General features: G+C 46.7%; 1 protein-coding gene across 8 annotated transcripts in view; it reads right to left on the bottom strand.

The window, feature by feature from the left end:
• ENAH (ENAH actin regulator) overlaps positions 1–21,359 on the bottom strand; it is a 134,206-nt gene that overhangs the window by 94,071 nt on the left and 18,776 nt on the right. For 3 of the 8 annotated variants that reach the window (XM_039235812.1, XM_039235813.1, XM_039235810.1), the window contains exon 1: positions 14,071–14,171. The exons of 1 other annotated variant lie outside the window; for it this stretch is intronic. In XM_039235812.1, coding sequence (XP_039091743.1) covers positions 14,071–14,117 — 47 coding nt within the window. In that variant the 5' untranslated portion in view covers positions 14,118–14,171. Of the gene's footprint in view, positions 1–14,070; positions 14,172–21,359 lie in introns of those variants that run through there. 4 more of the 8 variants (XM_039235814.1, XM_039235815.1, XM_039235816.1 and 1 more) reach the window with 4 other exon arrangements.

A 21,359-nucleotide genomic window follows, 5' to 3' on the forward strand; every position in this document is an offset into this window, starting at 1 on the left:
GAGACAGAGAGAGACTTGAGCACGAGCAGGGAAGAGGCAGAGAGAAGGACAGAGAGAGAATCCAAAGCAGGCTCCGGGCTCTGAGCTGTCAGCACAGAGCCCAATGTGAGGCTTGAACTCATGAACCGTGAGATCGTGACCAGAGCTGAAGTCGGATATTTAACCAACTAAGCCCCCCAGGCGCCCTGATGTAGAACTTCTTGAAAACTTCAAAGGATTTTTTTTTTAACAACACACACAGTTCTTTACTAGAGTTCAAAGTACATGTTTAAAAGCTAGGAAATTATTAAAGGAACAACCCCTGAAAGAGCTTAAGATACCATAGCTTATAGCTACCAAAAAGTTATTTTTAATTATATAATACTCTAAATTAGAGAAAACTGAATAAAGTATACCTTCAAACAGAACCTTGTTTTTCTCCAAAACGCAGCTCTGTAAATCCTGAAGTTGAAGGCTAGTGCCACGAGTCACTGATTCTCAAAGACAACACTAGTGGCACATCAATCAAAAGTACTGTGGAACGAAGGATGACATTTGTGTTTACCAAATGTAAAGTTTTAAAAATCACTGCATCAGCCAATATACAAAGTCATAAAAATGAAATCACTTTATATAAAATTTCAACAACTTAAGTAGCATATGGCTATGAGACTGAATGTTCAAAATAAAAATTTTCAGTCACTTAAAATTATAAAAAAAAAAGAAAACCCTGGTAAAATCAGCAATGTGTCACAAAAAAACAAATGAAAATAACCACTGAAACCCTTTTCACATATCAGGTTTTAAGAGGTCAATGTTATTTTTTCCACTATAATACAGTGTAAAACTTTCTGTGAGAAAGTTCTGCTAGAAATTTCTGCTAGAAACTTCTAATAAGCAAAAACTTGTGTGTATGCCAAAAAAAATTTCAGTAACAGTACACATTACGAGTAAAATATTAAGTCATCGCACTAAATAAACTCAGAATCTTAAACAAGCAATTTTTAGTGGCAGACAATAAAAACAAGAATTCCTTGTCCCTTCATTTTGAAAAAACCAAACTCTTAGGGGGCATTCCAGGCAAATTAATGTCCAGACTCTTCTTACCATTTTTGGCCAATGAAGTTACTACTGTTCCTTTATTCCTTTAGACAATGTTAGTGCCTTGGGAGAGAGGGGACAAATGGAGCCAGAGAGGAAATAAGGGCTTCCTATAAAAGAGGGTAAACACGCTGGGGGGAAACCCGCACTGGCTGCTACTGGACAAGGGAGTGCTGCACACAGAGCAGTTTACCCACCAGAAATAAACAATAAATGTTTACAGATCCTACGTGTTAACGTGAAACACTGAACTATGTTAACAACAGCATGTATAAGACCAAATAGTACAGGCACCTGGGTGACTCAGTCAGTTAAGCATCTGACTTCAGCTCAGGTCATGATCTCACGGTTCGTGGGTTCGAGCCCCGCATCAGGCTCTGTGCTGACAGCTCAGAGCCTGGAGCCTGCTTCGGATTCTGTGTCTCCCCTCTCTCTCTGACCCTCCCCTGCTCGCGCTGTCTCTCTCTCTCAGAAATAAATAAAACATTTTTTAAAAAATTTTTAAATAGTATCTAGAGGTGCCTGGGTGGCTCAGTTGGTTAAGCATCTGACTTCGGCTCAGGTCATGATCTCACAGTCCGTGGGTTCAAGCCCCGCGTCAGGCTCTGTGCTGACAGCTCAGAGCCTGGAGCCTGTTTCAGATTCTGTGTCTTCCTCTCTCTCTGCCCCTCCCCAGCTCGTGCTGTCTCAAAAATAAATAAACATTAAAAATTGTAAGAAAAAATTTAAAGGGGCGCCTGGGTGGCTTAGTTGGTTAAGCGTCTGACTTTCGCTTAGGTCATGATCTCACGGTTCATGGGTGCTGTCGTCGGGCTCTGTGCTGACTGCCAGCTCAGAGCCTGGAGCCTGTTTCGGTCTGTGACTCCCTCTCTCTCTGACCCTCCCCTGCTCGCGCTGTCTCTCTCTCTCTCTCCTTGAAATAAATAAAAAAAAAAAAATTAAAGAAAAAATTTTAAAAAACAGTATTTAAAAAGAAAAAAAGACTAAACGGTAGAAATCCTCCTTTTTTACTCAGCTGAGTATCACAAAAAAGCACAATATTTTTGTAAATGGGGAAAACACAAGAATTGAATATAAGCATCATTCAGACTGTTTAAGCAAGCCCTAAGTGAAAAGATCACAAAATAGCTACAAGCATACTTCAGTCAACGTTAATTAGACATTACACGAGGGTTGTCCAGGCTTTGACAATTTATACCCAGAGGGGATGATGTCAGCCTACCGTGTTGATTTCTCTCAGGGTTTATGAAAGAAAATCTGCAGAAGAGAAAAACAATTCCAAAAATATGGACCTAGAGCAATCAAGTGCTTGTTTGTCCCTGAAATGCAAATAGGAAATACCAAATTACAATCTTAAAAAACACAAGCACCGTCACAAACACAGGTCAGTTACTGATCTACACTGAAAACCAACACTGAGTTACAAAAGGAGTCCTCTACCCTATGCTGATTCTAAACTAGCATCACAGAATTAGAAAAGCAAAAGCAAAGAAGTAATCATATTCAAAAAATAATTTTACCACTAACTACGATTAGCTGGAAATACATACTATGTCTTGAAGTGGAAAATGTAAGTAAGTAAGTACTATTTAAAATTTTTAGATTCTATCAAATGCTGATGAGATTTCTAGTGAAAAGGTTAGGAATGCCAAAAACAAAGAGCCCTGAATCAAGGACTCTACTCCCAGCCCTTAACTAATTCGAGGGCTGACAGGTAACCTGCACAGTTAGCTTCACTCATGGCCTGGACACGAGCTTCACTACCATGTCAATTCTTGCAAAAATCACAGGAAGTAGGATTTTGTTGCTATCTCCATTTTGCAGATGGGGACACTGAGGCTCAGATGTTAAATGGCTGGCCTAAGGTTATAAAGGAACGAAGCCATAAGCCCAGGATTCAAACAAGAGCCATTGGAGCCCAGAACACTTTCCTGAAGCACCACCAAGTGTGTATGTATTGGATCTTTTTCATTCCAACTTCTTCAACCGTGCAACAGAACGTTCTAACAAACACAAAAAGAGCAATAGAGTTTTCAGCTATGAAACAAGACAGATCCAGAAGCCACGGAAAAAAGAGATCAATCAATAAAAACAAATGCCCTGATATAAAAATGAACAATTCACAAAACATTTAGAGAAAACAGACAGATGAAAAATATTCAAGTTCTCTATGGCAAAGAAATGGCAAGTATAACAAGACATCCTTTGAAACCCCGACAGTGTCAATGTGGGAAAGGGGCCTATCTTGTTGATAAAAGTGGAATGGTACAACCATTTGGAAGGGCTGTTTGTCCTTATAAATCAAGAGCCTCTAAAATGTAGATAAGCGCTGATTCAGCCAATTACATCGTTTACGTTACGTAAAATATGTGTGTTATGTACATATAAAATGCTAAACCAACAGCCTCTCTGGATGATGGGAAATCCCAACACGGAACTAACTAGATAAACACATTTTCAGATTGAACCTCCTGAAACTGCAGACATTCAGTCACTCGTGAATAGAAATGCATACAGTAATTCTTTAAATATGGATCTATAGTACATTTAAAATTGACTTTTTAAATATTAAAATAGGGGAAAATGTAATACAAAACACACTATTTTAGGAAAAAAGAAAGACCAATAGGAAGAGAATATCTTACAGTCAACTCTATGCCTGGCACCTTTACAGACATTGTCTCTTATTTCCTAACAATCACCCTGTAACGTATTGTTACTCTCAGTTCACAGATTTGGAAGCAAATCTCAGACAGGTTAAATAATTCAGGGAACCAGTCAAAGGCAAGGCTAATACTCACACCAGACCTCACATATCTGACCTCAAAACCCATGCCATTTCCAATATGTCACACCAATACATTCCTTTCTCATGTGTAATAGAACTGATATTATAAAATAAAATCAGTAACAAAACATCCAGAACATATGAAAAATATGTACATTAAAAACGAAATAATACTGCTTTCAAAGCGCAAGAAATCATGAAAATACCTGTTAGGGACTCAGTTGTATCCCCCGCAAAAAATCCATCTGCTGGAGTACTAACCCCCAGCACCTCAGAATGTGACTGTATGTGGAAGCAGAGTATGTGAAGAGGTAATTAAGGTAAAAAGAGATCAAGCTAGTGGCCCTAATCCTTCTGAGAAAAGATTAGGACACAAAGGGAAAAAGAGTGTGAGAACACAGCAGTAAGGGAGACAACCTCAAGCAGGGGAGACAAGCCTCAGAAAAAAACCAAACCTGCCAATACCTTGTCTTGGACGCCCGACCCCTAGGAGCGAGAGAAAACACGCCTCTGCTGATTGAGCCGCCCGTCCGCAGCATTCTGGTGCGGCAGCGGCAGCAGGCTGTACAGCGCTCTACAAACACTCAACACTGTAAAAACCCACACCAGACGTTCCCCTGGTATTAAAGAAAACATGCTCCTTTTAGACAGAGTATCCTAAAGCACCAAAGTATTTTACAAATACTTTTTTTTGAAGTTTATTGATTTATTTTTGAGAGAGAGAGAAACCACAAGTGGGGAAGGGGCAGATAGAGTGGGGGAGAGAATCACTGTCCATGCAGAGCCCGATGTGGGGCTCGAACTCATAAGCCATGAGATCAGGACCTGAGCTGACGCTGGACACTCAATTGACTGAGCCACCCAGGCACTCCTACAAATACTTTTAAAGAAATATTGTATCATTTTATAAATATTGTAAATTTAACCTCCTAGAATTACCATGTTAGTTAAAAAGCACTGGTGGCCCATTCAAAATGAGCACGAATAACCCTACAGTCCCAGAACTAGGCCCTCTCACACATGCCCAGTAGAGTAACTAAGCACCTGCCACGGCCCCGCAGGCGGGAAGCCCCTTCCGCCTGAAGGGAAAAGCCACCTGCCCCGCCAGCTGCCGGCCTCCCCGAGACCAGGTGCTCAGGTGCGGCCCCACCGCGGAAACTCCTCCCAGCTCACAGCAAAAGAAAAACACAACGAAACAAAGCCTCACACTGAACTCACCACCAAGGGCCCTCGAACACTTGAGAAATCCTCTAACTTGAAAGGTAAGAAACAAAATAGAGAGAAGGGAGAAATTTTTTATAAAACAAAAAGAAGACAATGCAGGGAAGAAGAAAGATTTCATATACATATATATATATAATTAATATTTTCAAAAGGAAAATAAAGATATTCACTGGAGAAATAAGAATGTTATTAGGGGGGCACCTGGGTGGCTCAGTTGGCTAAGTATCCAACTTTGGCTCAGGTCATGATCTCACCACTTGAGGGTTCAAGCCCCACGTCAGGCTCTGTGCTGACAGCTCTAAGCCTGGAGCTGCTTCAGATTCTGTGTCTCATTCTCTCTCTGCCCCTCCTGCCACTCTATCACACTTTCTCAAAAATGAATGTTAAAAAAAAATTAAAAGAAAAAGAATGTTATTAGAAGAAATATAGATAGGGGCAACTGGGGGGCTCAGTTAAGCGTCTTGACTTCAGCTCAGGTCATGATCTCATAGTTCGTGGGTTTGAGCCCCACGTTGGGCTCTGTGCTGACAGTGCCTGGAGTCTACTTTGGATTCTGTGTCTCCCTCTTTCTCTGCCCCTCCTCTGCTCATACTCTTGTCTCTCTCTCTCAAAAATAAACTAAAACAATGAAAGTTTTTAAAATAAATGAGGAAGAAAAGAGAAAATAATAAAAACAGGTCCAAGAGGCCCCAAAACCCCATAACAAAACTTCTTTCTTTTCAGATAGTCCAGTACCAGAAATAATAATAAATTGCATTAGCACTGAAGGGCGTATGTTTCTAAATTTAGAGCATCCATCAAGAGGCACTTGGTGGCTCAGTCATTCGAGCATCTGACTTCAGCTCAGGTCATGGTTTCATGGTTCCTGAGTTTGAGCCCCACATCAGGCTGGCTGCTGTCAGCATGCAGTCTGCTTTGGATCCTCTGTCCTCCCTCTCTCTCTGTCTCTCTGTCCCTCTCCCACTTACACGCTTTCTCAAAAATAATAAAATACTTTAAAAATAAAAAGAAAACATCCATCAAAAGCCAAAGCACATGAATTAGTTTTTTTAGACTCACACTAAGACATGTAAAGTTTCAGAGCACCAGTAATAAAGGCAAGTCCTAAAGACTTCCAGGAAGAAAAAGCTGGTTTCTTCTAAAGGCATAAAATTTTTCAGAGCAATACTGGAAACTTGAAGACACTGGAGCGACGCCTTCAAAATTATGAGGAAAAATAATTTCCAATCTTGATCTCTAGCCATAACCAAATTACCAATCAAGATAAGCAAAAGATATTATTCTTTTCTTTTTTAGTTTATTTTTTAAATTTATTAAGAGACAGAGAGAGAGAGAGAGAGAGTGCGCAGGGAAGGGGCAGGGGAAGAGGGAGAGAGAGAAATCTCAAGCAGGCTCTGCACTGTCAGCACAGAGCCTAACGTGGGGCTCAATCTCACAAACCATGAGATTATGACCTGAGCTGAGATCAAGAGTCTTAACTGTCTGACCCCCATGGGCGCCCCTCTAGTGTTCTTAAATACTGTATGTCTGTGTCTAAAAGAACTTGCTTCCCCCGCCTCTTTCTTAGGAAGCTACAAGCGGTAATCAATACAGATAAGAGGAAAAGAGACTTCCCAGGACAGTGAAAACTGTACTACAAGAGGTTCTGGCCAAAAAGCAACAGGTCCAAACTGTAACAGAAGGTGAAAGGTATCCAAGAAGAAAATAAAAACCTGCTTAAGGGGACCTGGTCAGTGTTTAAAGGCAAGTTAACCATCAGCGGGAGAGTGTGAGGCTGAGTAAGTGGTGAGTGCATGGAAATCCAAGCACATGAGTGCTAAGATTCACTAAATATGATAAGACAAAGTCATTGGCAAGGTAAATGGGATCCTGGGACACAACACAGCTCAGCTGTGAGTGGTGTTTATGTAATCTTAAGAATACAAATCTCGGTTAACCAGAATTTGTCACATAACTGTATCCACAAGATGAAAAGAAAAACACACATACACCATGGGGAGACCCTGCTAAAAAACTAAACCCATCTCCCGTCAGAGGAAGTCAAGAGATAAAGTCTAGAACTGGAGCAAATCAAGAAGTGTTGCAAATACCAGGAAACTGCAGAGGCAAGGAAAAGGCGGTAGCGGTTCCCCTGGAGAGCTGGGTTCTACAGGGAAAAGGCACAGCCAAGGGATTCCTTTTTTTTCCCCCCCAATTCTAGGTCCTACAGAACTACTGGACTTCACAAACTATACGCTACCTTGATAAAAATTAAATTTTAGAATCCTGCTTTAAATTTTAAAAATCATGCTTTAGAATATTTAATTACATAGCAAAGTATTCACAGTATGTTGTCGAGGAATCACATTATAGAACATTATTTTCAATTAAAAAGAGTCCTGCATAAAAAAAAAAAAAATACCCCGAAAGTGTTTTTTTCCTGCAGTAGCGGCATTATTTTCATTTTCTTATGTAAGCTTTTCTGTATTGTTCAAAGTTTCTATAATACACATGCATTATTTTGTAATTCCATTGATTCAAGAAGGAGTAAAAGGTCAGTAGACCCCCAAAACCAAAGAATGAAATTAATACTAATTCCTGCCCCAGTAAATCACTTAGGCCCCACTGTGCAGTTAAAAATAAATTTGTGATTTTGATAAATACTATAAAAATCCTGAGGGACACTCTTAAAATCTAGCAAGAAAACAAAACAATGCCCGGTCCCCAGGTGTTCTCCTTTTTTTTTTTTTTTTTTGAAGTGTGCCTCCATTTCATCAGTCTTAAACTTCACACCAAGATTACACGGCTCACAGAGCTGACTTCCAGTTTCAAAACTAGATGGAACGGTCACTTTCTAAGCTTAAAATGTAACCAAAGAGACGGAACAAGGAAACTACTTAAAACTTCCCTCATGTCCAAATCAGAGCTAAAATTAAAAGAGAAAAAAAAAGGCAACCAACAAAACAGATGAAATATTTATAAGACAACTGCTATGAATGCTGGTTTGGGCCCACACGCGCATGCTGGGGCAAGAATACTCGAATGTTCCTGACATTGTAATACCCCAACCTTAACGCAAACGCTCATCAAAAGTAGAATGACAAACAGCAGCATCTCAGAGTGGTGTAAAAGGAACGAACCCTGATGTTAAAGCCAAAGAAGCCAGACACAGAGCATCTACTGTGTGATTCTAGTTACAGACATACCCACACAGGCAAAACTAACCTACGCTGTTACACATCAGACAGTGGTCACCCTGTGGGGAGGGCAGGGGGGGAGCAGGGTTCCGTTCGATTGTGTGCTAGTCACACAGGTCTGCTGAGTCAGTGAAAACGGGGTTAACACTTGGGACATGTGTACTTTTCTGTACACGTTATACTTCAATACAAATTTCAAATCAAAAAATGTTAAGATTCAGATGACAAACAAGCACATGTAAAGGTACTCCAGGGGCGCCTAGGTGGCTCAGTCAGTTAAGTGTCGACTTCGGCTCAGGTCATGATCTCAGAGTTCGTGGGTTCAAGCCCCGCGTCGGGCTCTGTGCTGACAGCCAGCTCAGAGCCTGGAGCCTGTTTCAGATTCTGTGTCTCCCTCTCTCTCTGACCCTCCCCTGCTCACGCTGCCTGCCCCCCCCCCAGAAATAATAAAAAAAAAGTACTCAACATCATTAATTACTAGGGACAGATGAATCACACGCACTAGGATGGCCACCATAAAAACCAAAAAAACCAAGTATAGTACCTAAACACAAGTGTTGGCAGAGGATGTGGAGAAGCTGGAACCGCCCTCCCCCCCCCCCCCCCCCCCCCCCCCCCCCCCCCCCGGCACCCTGGCCATGGGGAAACTAGTCTGGCGCATCGCCAGTAATTTGAACGTGGATTTAGCGCATGACCAGCAATCCCGCTCCCAGGTGTATGTCTGAAGAAACTAAAAGAGGCACTCACTCAGACACTTGCACACACGTGCCCACAGTAGCTCTACTGACAACAGCCAAAGGCAGAAACAACCCACACAGCCATCTACAGATAAACAGACAACTGAGGCGCAGCCTATCCACACACCCAGCAATGGAGTAAAAGGAATCAAAGTGTGAGTAAAAGTAATCAAAGTGTGAAAACCAGTGAAGAACTGACGCCTGCTAAAACATGGGTAGCCCCTGAGACTTCAGCTAAACAGAACACAAAAAGCCACATATTTTACAATCCCATTTATATAAAATGTGCCGAATAGGCAAATGTGCAGAGTCAGAATGCAGATTCGTGGTTGCCAGGGGCTGGGGGGCAATGGGCAGGAACAAACAAGAAGTGGCTGCTTTGTGGGTACAGGTCTTCTTGGGGTGATGAAGTCTGGAACCAAATCGTGTTGTCACACAACATTATGAATATACTCAATGCCACCCAAATGTACACTTTAAAATGGTTCCCAGGGTATGAATTTTATGTTAGGTATTTCACCACCATAAAAAAATGTTTTCAAAAAAAGGTAACACTTAAATGCAGGCCAGGATACAGTAAGCACTCTCCATACACTGGTAATTGGAACATAAACTAAAAACAATCCATCTGCAAAGTATTTTGGCAATTAAGAAGTAATTCGTCTTTATCCTAGTTCATATTTCTCCTTCTGAGAACCCTAAGAAACAAAAAAGCTTTAGATCCAAAAGGGCCCATTGTAACATTCATAACAGCAACACACACACACACACACACACACACACACACACCAAAAACAACTAAATGACAAGCCATCAGGAATGGGTAAGCAAATCAAAAATATAGTTAGAAAATTAATTATGGCAAAACTAAAAACGTTTACTAAAGGTATCTATCATAAAATGGGGGAATGTTGACGTTACAAAGCAAATGTAGGGAATACAAATCCTATAAACAAAAAAACCTCAAAGAATGTTTACTATGAGTTTGCTGTGGACACTGTGGTTTCTTTCTGCTCTCTGTCCCCTGAACAAAGCAAGCTTTCTCACCTCAGGGCCCCTGGACCAGCTCTGCTGACTCAGAGTGCTCTTCCTCCTCACCTCACAGGACTACCTCCTCATCTTTCAGGTCACCTCCAACTTCACCCCTTCCCTACCCACTCCGATGTCAGGCCTCAGTGCACCCCCTGCCCTGCCTTTTCCTACCCCACATTTTATCTTCTTTAGCGTCTATCTATCTAACTGATGTACCCATTTCCTGGTACAGATTTTTCCTCCATTCCTATGAGGACGTCTGCCCCCTGGGTACAGGGCCTCTCACCTTATCTGCACACACACCCCCACCAGAGACTATACCTGCCAGCAGTGACGAATACTGTGAAGCTAATCAACGAATACTAGTTGACTGATTAACATGTTCCCTCTACTTTTCCATAGTTTGTCAATTTTCTATAGTAAACACATATAATTGTTTTTAATCCTATTTTTAAATATAAAACTATTTCAACGGATAAATCATTACTTACCAAACCAAATATAGAACTTTGCTGGACACTTCCTAAGGACAAGCCAAGAGGTCTGGTTTTCAATCGTAACAACAAAAATAGCTATAAATCCTTATAAAGGATAATGCTCTGGTACACTTTACAGCCTATCTTTTCTCTTTTCAGAAGCTCAGAGACATGTCCCAGATTTCTAGCTCTATCATTCATGCCCTTCTCCCCTCCACACACACACCGTTTGAGTGGTATTTTAGAAGAGTCACGTGTGAAGCATAAAAACTATTTCAGACCCCACTAGAAACAGTAGGCAAAAGTGCAAACACCGTTGAGAAGTAAATAAATTTAATTTACTCCTATAAGTGAACTTCAAAAAAAAATAAAAGCCTAACTACAATTACTTTTCTGCTGATCTGTAATTGAAATGCAGTTTCATAAGAATATAACTATATTTAGGATCTATAATTATATTTATAGTGTCCATATATAAAAAATTGAGGGGCGCCTGGGTGGCTTAGTCGGTTGGGCGTCCGACTTTCGCTTGGGTCATGATCTCGCGGTTCGTGGGTTCGAGCCCCGCGTCGGGCTCTGTGCTGACTGCCAGCTCAGAGCCTGGAGCCTGATTCAGTCTGTGACTCCCTCTCTCTCTGACCCTCCCCTGCTCACGCTGTCTCTCTCTCAAACACCTAGAAATAAATAAAACATAAAAAAAAAATGTTTAAAAAAAAATGTTTAAAAATAAAAAAAAGATAAAAATAATTGAAAAGAAAAATTTCCTCTTCTGAAGAGTTGGTTGAGATATTCGAAAATCAAAAGTGCTGGGACACCTGGGTGGCTCAGCTGGTTAAGCAACAGACTCTTGGGGCACCTGGGTGGCTCAGTCGGTTAAGCGTCCGACTTGGGCTCAGGTCATGATCTCGCGGTTCGTGAGTTCCAGCCCCGCGTCCGGCTCTGTGCTGACAGCCAGCTCAGAACCTGGAGCCTGTTTCAGATTCTGTGTCTCCCTCTCTGACCCTCCCCTGCTCACGCTGTCTCTCTCTCTCTCTCTCTCTCTCTCTCAGAAATTTAAAAATCAAAAACAAAAACAAAAAGAAAACATTAAAAGCAACGGAATCTTGATTTCAGCTCAGGTCATGATCTCCCCGTTGTGAGATTGAGCCCCGCTTAAGATTCTCTCCCTCTCTTATTCTGCCCCCTCCCCTCTCCACACACACACTCTAAAATTTAAAAACAAAAAAAGTGTTACCACACTGTGTAGAGAACAATGCCAGATTCCAATAAAATACTAGCATTGAAAATTTACTGCTGTTATGTTTCCACTAGTGACTGGAAAACTACCCATCAACTAAATCAAGGTTTGAAGACACCAGTTTAGGTGCTGAAAATCTACTAAGCTCAGGCCACAAATGTAACCTGGAACATCAAAGCAAAACAGTCCTTTCCATTTATCATTCTATAGCTACCAATCTGCTAACAAATGTGCCAGCAACTTTAAATGTAGATTTAAGTTCTACTCACAATGATACAACCAAATTACACACAGAAACCGTCCAAAATCTTGTACCTTACCCTTCAAGGCTCAGAGAACGCCAAAGACCTTCCAAGCAACATGCCTAAGGAACACTCAAAGACCTCCTAGCTTATGACTAGCAGCTTGAAGCCCAAGCCTAAACAGGCACTGGGGTTACTAAGGTCCTGGCTCAGGCTATAGACACTTTATCTGGTATATAAAAGGTGAGCACACACCCACATTCAAAGTACTCACTGCAGGTTCTCATTTCTGCAGTAGTAAATGAGTGTTCCCTCAGATGATCAAGAAAGTCGCAAGAGCGCAGTACTCAGTCACAGCGTGGCCATCAATTCAGTCTCTTTTGTAGTCTTGACACAATTAGAACCATCAGAACGGGTGAGATCTCTGACCCACGGATGCAGCCCAAACCCACCAGGCAAGCTTAGGGATTCGAGCGGCCAAGTAAATTCTACAACCAAGGCTTCCAAAGGCCATCAGAATTGAAATTCCAACACAAAACATGAACACACCTTGCCTCATGCTGCCACGCAAACAACAGGAAGGCCTGTGTGCCTTTGCCACTGCCAAAATAACACGCAGCTAATTTTTTTAAGTTCTCCCACCAGCAGCTCATGATTACATCCTGGGCAAGAACTAAAAGAAGACAGAAGCAACACTTTTAATTTGCTCCTTCCTAGCTGTCAACACCTCTTCCAAGGAAGCTCCTCTATCAGTCAGAAGCATGACAAGCCAGCAGGGCTAAGTGACTGTAACCAAGTGAGCGGGGAAAACACGCGCCCTTGAGGCAAAGGAACCCGATTTGAGGCACCGGGACGCTGACTTCCGGTACAAACCAGCGCGCCCCTCATCCCCAAGCAGACTGTTCAGCTGCTGCTGCCCCTGCAAAGCTGCCTCCATCCTCCTCCGGACCTCCCCCTGGAGGAAAATGACAACTTCCTAACAGCCGACTTTTCGGCAACTGGCGATAAGAAAAGGCTAACCATGGGCCAATATCCCTAAAAACTCGCACCAGCAGCAGCTCTTTGTATAAAGGGCTCACCCACATGGCGCCCTTAAAAAAGAATGGCCATCCGGATACAAAACTGACCACAGGAAAGGCTTTTCGTCAACCAGCTGCTAGTGTGGGATTCCCTTCTTCTCCATCCTCCCAAGAGTACAGCCAGAGCTAAGGGGCCGGAACGGCCTCTGCTCCCACCGTCACTCCTGCCTCACCGCTCTCTAGGGAGTAGTTCACAGATCCAAGAAAGGTGCTCAGGGCTCCCCCATGCCTTCCTTCACTCAGTCCTCAAGGTGGGGGGGCAGCCTGCTTAGGCCCAAGCAGAGTCCACCTTGTTCTCCTGTGAGTCACTGAGGAAGCCTCATGGATTCTTCGATTCTGCTTACAACAGAGAAGTGAACAAGGAGAACGCCATCTCTGTGCCTTCAGCTTCCCGTTTTTCGCTACCTTTCAACCAACAGCTACCAGGAAGCCCTTTCAGCAAAACCAGACAAAACCCCAAAGGATGCTGCCACAGGTGGGAGGGAACAGGTTAAGAAGCCAGGGCACCCCGACAATGGGTACCCTGAACTGCAGAGATGGCCAACCCACATCGATTCATCTCCCAAACTGGCATCTGGATTTCCAATTCCGATGAACACCCTTGAACACTCCGTGTGAAGACCGCCACCTTAAAACACTCCCTAGCCGCCTTTGGGGGACAGGGGAAGGCAGGAGAACTGGAGAGAAGACCTAGGGGACCCTGGGGATTAAGGGAAGTCCCCGCCCCCCAGACAGATGAGGCAGCAGCATCAATGGGCTTTCAAAGCCGGGCACCCCGATGTGAGCTCTGTATAACGGTGGTCCCCTGTATAACGGTGGTCCCGGAGAAGTATTTCTAAGGCATCAGGTCAATGTCGCGGCCCCAGCATGCGTCTAACAGATAAACCACACTTAAAGTACCCGGCAATAATTAAACGTACTGGGCGGAATCACACTTAACTGCCAACAGGGACTAGTATTTTAAGAACATCTCGAATCCCTAAGCTCTCCTCAGCTTACCTGCACCACTTTGGGTTGGAAATCCGGGAGGGCTCGGTAACTGCCATGAGCAAAGGCCGCACAGCCGCCCGCGCCTATTCTACGAGTCACACTTCGGGATGTGCGTGCGCTGCGGGTGTGTCCGCGGGGGTGTGCGAGTGCTACGGGGGTGTCCGCGGGGGTGTGCGAGCGCTGGAGGGGGGTATCTGCGAGGGTGTCCGTTGGGGGGTGCTAGCGCTAGGGGGTGTGCGAGCTCTAGGGGGATGTCCGCCCAAGTGTCCGCGTGCGGAGGGGGGAGTGTCTGCGCGGGGCGGGGGGGTGTGTCTGTGGGTGTGTGCAGTACTGGGGTCGTCCACGGGGGTGTGAGCACTGGGGGTGTCCTCTAGGGTGTGCCAGCGCTGGGAGTGTCCGAACGCTGGGGGTATTCACAGGGGTGTGCAAGCGCTGGGGGGGGGCGTGTCCGCGACAGTGTCGGGGGGGGGGGAGCTATCGTGTGTCCGCGGGGGTGTGCGAGCACTGAGGGTGGTGTCCACAGGGGTGTGCGTCCGTGTGCTGGGGGATGTCCCTGGGGGTGTGGGCGCAGAGTGGCCGCAGAGCGGGGCTACTAGGCCGCCTCTCCGTGCAGCCCTCCCACGGCCATCGCACGACGGCCCCTCGGCATCCCTCAGCTCGGTCAGCCCGGACCGCGTGGCGGGTATGGGCTGCTGGCCACCGGCCCGTTCAGTCACGTCCAGGCGGCAGCTCTTTGCTCAGTAAGCGGTCCTCGGTCGTCTGACCGCGCCCACCGCTGCCAAGGTGCACCCTGACCCCGACTCACCGCGCGAGGGTCTCTTCACACCCGGGAAGGGGATGCTCCTCGGCCCTCCCGGGAGGGATGCTCCTCAGCGCCAGGACGGGGGTTTGCTCCTCAGCCTGGAGCCGCCACCTTGGCCCGGGCTGCCGGGCTCCCAGCCTGCAGCGTGGCCGCTGCCTCGGACCGCCACACCCAGCACGTGCAGAGGCGGAGCCTGGCCGGGCCTCAGACGCCGGACGCACGCAGCGCCACGGCACCTACGGTCGGAGGGCGGGCCAGCGCGTATGCACGCACACACGCACGCGCAGTGGCCACCGCAGAGCAGGTGCAGCGCTCCTCGCACCCCGCTGATGCAGACGCCACAGCGGCCCCGCACGCCCAGACCGCGTACCCAGCGCCGGTCTCCCAGCCACAGGAGGAGTCCCAGGCCACGATTAGGGGCATGCTGGGTCCGTTCGTGTGTCTGCCCATGGGACCCCAGCTGGGGCCTCCGCCCGCCGCCTCCACCTGCCCCATCCAGTCCTCGGGAAGGGGTGCAGGCCCCGACGGTGAAAACAGGCCTCGCCACAGTCTCGGAAAATGAACCCGTTTGCAAATTCTTGTGTAAGTAAACAACACAACAGTCCGGAATTCAGGCTTCTCTAGAAAGCCCCTGCCCGGTTCAACTCCGCTGAAATCTTCCGAGGCGGGGCAGGGGGCGTGCCGCGTCACACCAAGTTCCAGGACACCTGCGCGACCCTTCACGGCCCGCAGTGTCACCTCGCCGCCGCCAAGGCCACTGCCGTAGGGATGCTTCCGCACGCAGGGCCCCTCCTTCCCACACAGGACCCCCCCACCTCGGCCCACCTGTAACCTGCAGAGTGCCAGCAACCCGCCCACACTCACCGCCGTCGCACGCACGCAGTGCCTCCTCGAGGACGGCCACGCCCAGGCCCAGCCCGGCCCACAGAGAAACCCCCCGCTGGGTGCGCTCCCTAACGGGTGGCACAGAGGCCACCGGCTGCCAGGGGCTGGGGGCCAGGGACGTGCCCTAGACGTCCAGCTGGGAGCCAAGTTCCAGGGCGCCTCCCGCACAGCACGGTGACCGCAGCTCACCGCATACTGCGCCCTGCAATGCTGGTCAGACACGGCCGCTCAAACACGTTCTCAACACAAAGGAAAAGGTGATTATGTGACGCGACAGAGGAGTTACGCAACCTTATTGTCATCACTTCCAATACACACATCAAATCCTCACACTGCACATTTTAAGCTTACCTATTATATGTGAACAAAATCTCAATGAAGCTGGGGGGGGAGTGGAGATGCATATGTAAGGTAATAAATCTTTTTTATTTTTAAATTGTTTTAATGTTTGTTTATTTTTGAGAAAGGGACAGATCATGAGTGGGGGAGGGGCAGGGAGAAAATGACACAGAATCCAAAGCAGGCTCCAAGCTCTGAGCTCTGAGCACAGAGCCAGATGCGGCTTGAACTCACAAACGTCAAGATCATGACCTGAGCCAAAGCCGGACAGTTAACAGACTGAGCCACCCAGGTGCCCCCCTTTTTTGTTTTGGAAACGGGGGTACACGCACCTGTGCAAGCAGGAGACGACCAGAGAGAGAGGGAGAGAGAATCCTAAGCAGGTTCCATTCAGTGAGGAGCCCAACCCAGGGCTCAATCCCACAAACCTGAGATCATGACCTGAAGGTGACATGACCTGAGCCAAAATGAAGAGCTGGATGCTCCAATGACCAAGACACCCAGACACTCTTAAGCCTTCCTTTTTTTGTTTTTTAATATTTATTTATTTATTTATTGGGGGGGGGGGCATAGAGAATCCCAAGCAGGCTCCGAGCTGGACAGCACAGAGCTGGATGCGGGGCTCAAACCCACCAATAGCAAGATCATGATCTTGAGCCAAAATCAAGAGCCCAACACTCAACCGACTGAGCCACCCAGGCGCCCCTTGAACTCAAACTTCTTCCTGCCACAACTGAACACATCCCACTGAGGCAGGCGCTTGGGCCCACAGCTTCAGAGTCACAGAAGCTCTCTGTGGTGGCACACCGGTTCTCCCTCCCAAAGCTCTGCTCCCACAGCCAGGTGACAGGAGCATTCGCCCTGGGAGAGAGGGGCCATTAAGACCCACTCCCACACACTCTCTCCTTGGAGCCCTCTCCTCTCCTCGTTCCACGGACCTCAAGAGCAGCCCAAAATCTGTGTCTACCACCCACATGAAACATTCTGTGTTCTCTCATGTTACACGTGCAGAAAGGGTATTTCTAACATGTCAGCTCTTTAAGAAGTCTTACTAAGACCATGCGACAACATGGCAGTGTTCATGATGCGGTGTTAAATGAAAGAGATTCCAAAGGTTATGCCAACCTAAGGGTTAGGGTTTATAGGAAACCTCCTTCTTGTTCCTGTACTCCACATTTTTGTTGACAGTGCTTTTTTTTTTTTAATGTTTTATTTATTTCTAGGAGAGAGAGAGAGAGAGACAGCGTGAGCAGGGGAGGGTCAGAGAGAGAGGGAGTCATAGACCAAAACAGGCTCCAGGCTCTGAGCTGGCAGTCAGCACAGAGCCCGACGCAGGGCTCGAACCCACGAACCGCAAGATCATGACCTAAGCGAAAGTCGGACACTTAACCGACTAAGCCACCCAGGCGCCCCTTGTTGACAGTGGTTTTAATTTTAAACTGGGGGTGATGGATAACTTGACTATCCACAGCCTGACTGCTGTGGTGAAGGTTTCAAGGGTACTCACATGTCTAAACTTCTCAGACTGCACGCTGAATCTGTGACTGACTGTATGTGAAGTGTACCCTCCACGAAGCTGTTAAAATGCCTCAGTGGTATGCGGGCTTTGAGAAACTACGGCAGAATGATGGCAAGGCCAGAAGGTGGGGAAAGACAGGAATCTGCTCCATAAAGTCACTCAGAGAGTGAATTTCAAAAGTAAGAAATGACAATCACAGAGAAAAAAAAAAATATGCTTCTAAAGAAAAGCCCTCACACACACCCAGTACACAGAAGACTTCTTCACTTGAAGCAAAAAAAATCGCAAGTTAAGGTGTTAGAAGCAGAACTTTTATATTGCAGAAACGATTCTGGATTACACTAAAACCCAGAAGAAAAGCAGCCAAGAACTTTCAAGACATTAGAGTTCTTCCCATGGATTTGAGAAATCTCAGAAAAAACAGGCTTAGAGAAAAGGGCAATAAAACGAAGAGGTGGGGTTTATTTGTTTGTTTAGGGATGTATGCTTTCTGTGCCTTGCTTTTATATGTGTTACCCTATTTTTTGAATTTAATCTAGAATTAGTAAATTAGTCCTTTCCATTTGTTTCCTAAAATATTTTCACAGGTTTTTTTTCTTGCTTTGATAAATATAAGTAAAATACTTCCCCAAGGGCTCCCAGATTAGAGGGTAACCCTTTTTATGTTGGTTAGCTATTCTAAAACACATCTGTATTCACCTTGAGACTGAGAAAAGAAAGGAAACAAGCTAACAAGTCTGTTTATCAGCAAAAAAAACCAAAACAAAACAAAACAAAACATAATTTCACCTACAAATGAGGCAAAAACAATCACCTAAAGCTAATCCAAAGTTCAAGGACTCTCTCATTAACAAATCTCTCAGAAAACACAGAGATTTTAAATGTTAAAAGATTCATAATGTGGGGGAAGTGAAGCAATCGTCCCAGACAACGAAAGGATGCTCAGTTTCCTAACATCCAGACTCTAAGCACAGGGCCTAAAGATGCCCAGATGAAGGTCTTCTGAAGGGGACACACCCAGGGTCCCCATACTAGTGACACCTGTCACAGGGTCGATTCTCCCCAGGCCATACTCTTACATGGCCCGGACATCACCGCATCCCAGATCCATGGGAAAGCTGGGGGAAAGTGCCCCTGACCCGGCGGGACACGAGGTGGCCTCTCCCCTGGTGTGACACTGGACGGTGGTGGGCTGTGGTCAGTGATGTGCACATGGAATGCCAGGACCCCCACTCTCTTCCCCGACCCACCCCTGAAAGCACAGTGGACAAGAGCCTAGCAACAGTCCTAAATGAAGAGCAAGTCTTCATTCCAACAGTCAAGATAGGAAATCTCTAGTTAGGAGATGAATATTTTAGTTGTAAAAACTAAGGTACAAGCAATCACCATAAAGAAATACAAAATATGGATAAAATTTACTTCCTAAATTCTCACTTCAAATTCTAGTTTTCCTGGCTTACCCAATGAATGTTTGGTAGACAGAAGGGATTTTCTTGGGGTACCTGGGTGGTTCAGTCGGTTAGGCGTCCGACTTCAGCTCAGGTCATGATCTTGTGGTTCATGAGTTTAAGCCCCACATCGGGCTCTGTGCTGACAGCTCAGAGCCGGGAGCCTGCTTCAGATTCTCTGTCTCACTCTCTCTGACCTGCCCCTTCCCTGCTCATGCTCTGTCTCTTTCTCTCTCTCTCAAAAATAAACATTAAAAAATGTTAAAAAAAAAAAAGGGGGGGGGATTTTCCTTTTAATTGCTCAGTCTTATAAGAAATGAGATGCTGTCTTAACAAGTTTCTTTTACATTTTCTAGAATAAAGTTGAGCCTCAGCTGCCTTTTATTACTGTAAAGGAATTGCTGCAACCCTCATTCCTCAACAAGCTCTATAGTCCTATAAATTCAACAGACTGCTAAAATATTCATCAACTTCTTCCATCATAGGACTTCTCCTTTTAGACATATTTCCTGTCTATTTTATACATAACTGAATTTTGCCACCGTCCTCAGCTCAGTATCATCTTGGGCACGTGCTCCCAGCACTCCTCCTCCAACTCGGGAAAGTGTCCGTGCCGCCACCCGCCGGGGCTCCTGGTGGCTCAGCTGCGCTGGAGAACAGGAACAATGACCCAAGCAGGGCCGTTGCCACTCTTACCCCAGGATGTTTCCACCTGAAGGTCACAGCAAACACTTCCTGACTTCCGTCTCCAGAAGCTGGCTGCGTGGAATGCGGAGAAGCCACGCGAAGCCATGCGAAGCCACGCAGAGGAGACGGGGCCCCAGGGGCCGCCAGACCCAGCGCCCCACCCTCCTCCGCAGGTCCCTCGGCTGCCCTGATTCTGGAAGGCACGTGCTTCTGGAGCGAACATGAACTTCCGTCACTTCATGTCCTGTGCGGTCACAGCCCACTCAAGTGCAAACACCCCAGCAGCAGCCGGCGCTCTGGACATCAAGTGACTCCCAGCCTGCTGGCAGCGGAGCCATTAACCTTTCACTTTGTCCGCCGGGCCCTCGCTCTCCAAAGGGCCAAAGCAGAGTGACAGTCGTGGAAATGCGTACAACAGCCTGCGAAGGCCCGGCCAATGACAAAACTGAACCGCCAAGTGTGCAGACAGTTCAAGCCCCGGTGTGTCCACTGAAGGACCTGCACCACGTGTGAGCGAGGGACAGTGGCCGCCGGCTCGGACCATACCATGGGGGCCACTCCCGCCAGGAAAAGCCCGGTGAGGACTTCCGCAGTCAGCCATCAGGGGGAATCGGGGAACACTCTGCTCCTCCTGGAGGAGAATGGCATGGAAAGCTTAAACCTGAGGGCAGAAGACATTCACTTTAATATTACAAGGCTTCTATTGATTCTTTTTTTTATAATTTAGCCCTTTACGTTACTTTTTTAGTTAAAACTCTAAGGAAACACTGTCACTGCGACACCTATTCAGCAGCAAGTATAAATTCGCAGGGACATAGCACACACTGATCTGGACACGTGAGGGTTAAGGTGCCGATCAGATACACAGACAAATGACGCTGTCAGCTTATTACCTAGAGCTCGCAAGGGACAGCGGGCCAGAAACTGCACACAGCACACAGGAGGGAAGCCCCGGGACTCAGGAGCGCTGGGGAGGAATGAGGTCTGAGGGGAGAGGAGAAGGGAAACGGAGGGGCGGCCAAGGATGCAGCCAATGGGGTAAGGACAGAAGCCAGGGCTGCAAGTCCCTAAGTCACGCTGGTGCCAGGACGGCAGGCCGCACCGGATGCTGGGACGAGGCCGGGGGCCACCAGGAATCCCTTCCCTCCTCTTCCTCCCTTTGGAGAAAACACTCTATCAGCACAAAACTGTTGGGAATCCTAGAAGGACCTTTTAGAGAGCCGGCAGCTTCCTCCAGAGTTAAGGACTTCCCAGCGGAGCAGGCACCCGTGTCCCAGACCACCATCACAGGAGGCGGCCCTGGACAGGGGGCTCCGAAACCGGACTTCGGAGGCCTCCACCGGCGGGTGAAGGAGAGGGCCACCCCTATTCCTGCCCCAGCTCCCAAGGGAGGGGCTCTGGAAACACTCACCGCCTTGTCCCACATCATGCGACTCACCAAATTACATAAGGGGGTTGGCGGCAAGTCAAGTCTGTCACTATCCGCACCCAGCACCCGGGGCACAGCATTACTGAAGGTGCACCTGGAGGGCTGATGCGGCAGCACAGAACTTCGGGGGGGCTGAAGGAGACGCTGGTGGGCAGGCCCCCTTCTCCCAAACCCGAGACCCACACCAGG

This window comes from Hyaena hyaena, unplaced genomic scaffold (assembly GCF_003009895.1).
Source record: "Hyaena hyaena isolate Hyena2069 unplaced genomic scaffold, ASM300989v1 scaffold_103, whole genome shotgun sequence".
In the NCBI taxonomy this organism is placed as follows: Eukaryota; Metazoa; Chordata; class Mammalia; order Carnivora; family Hyaenidae; genus Hyaena; species Hyaena hyaena.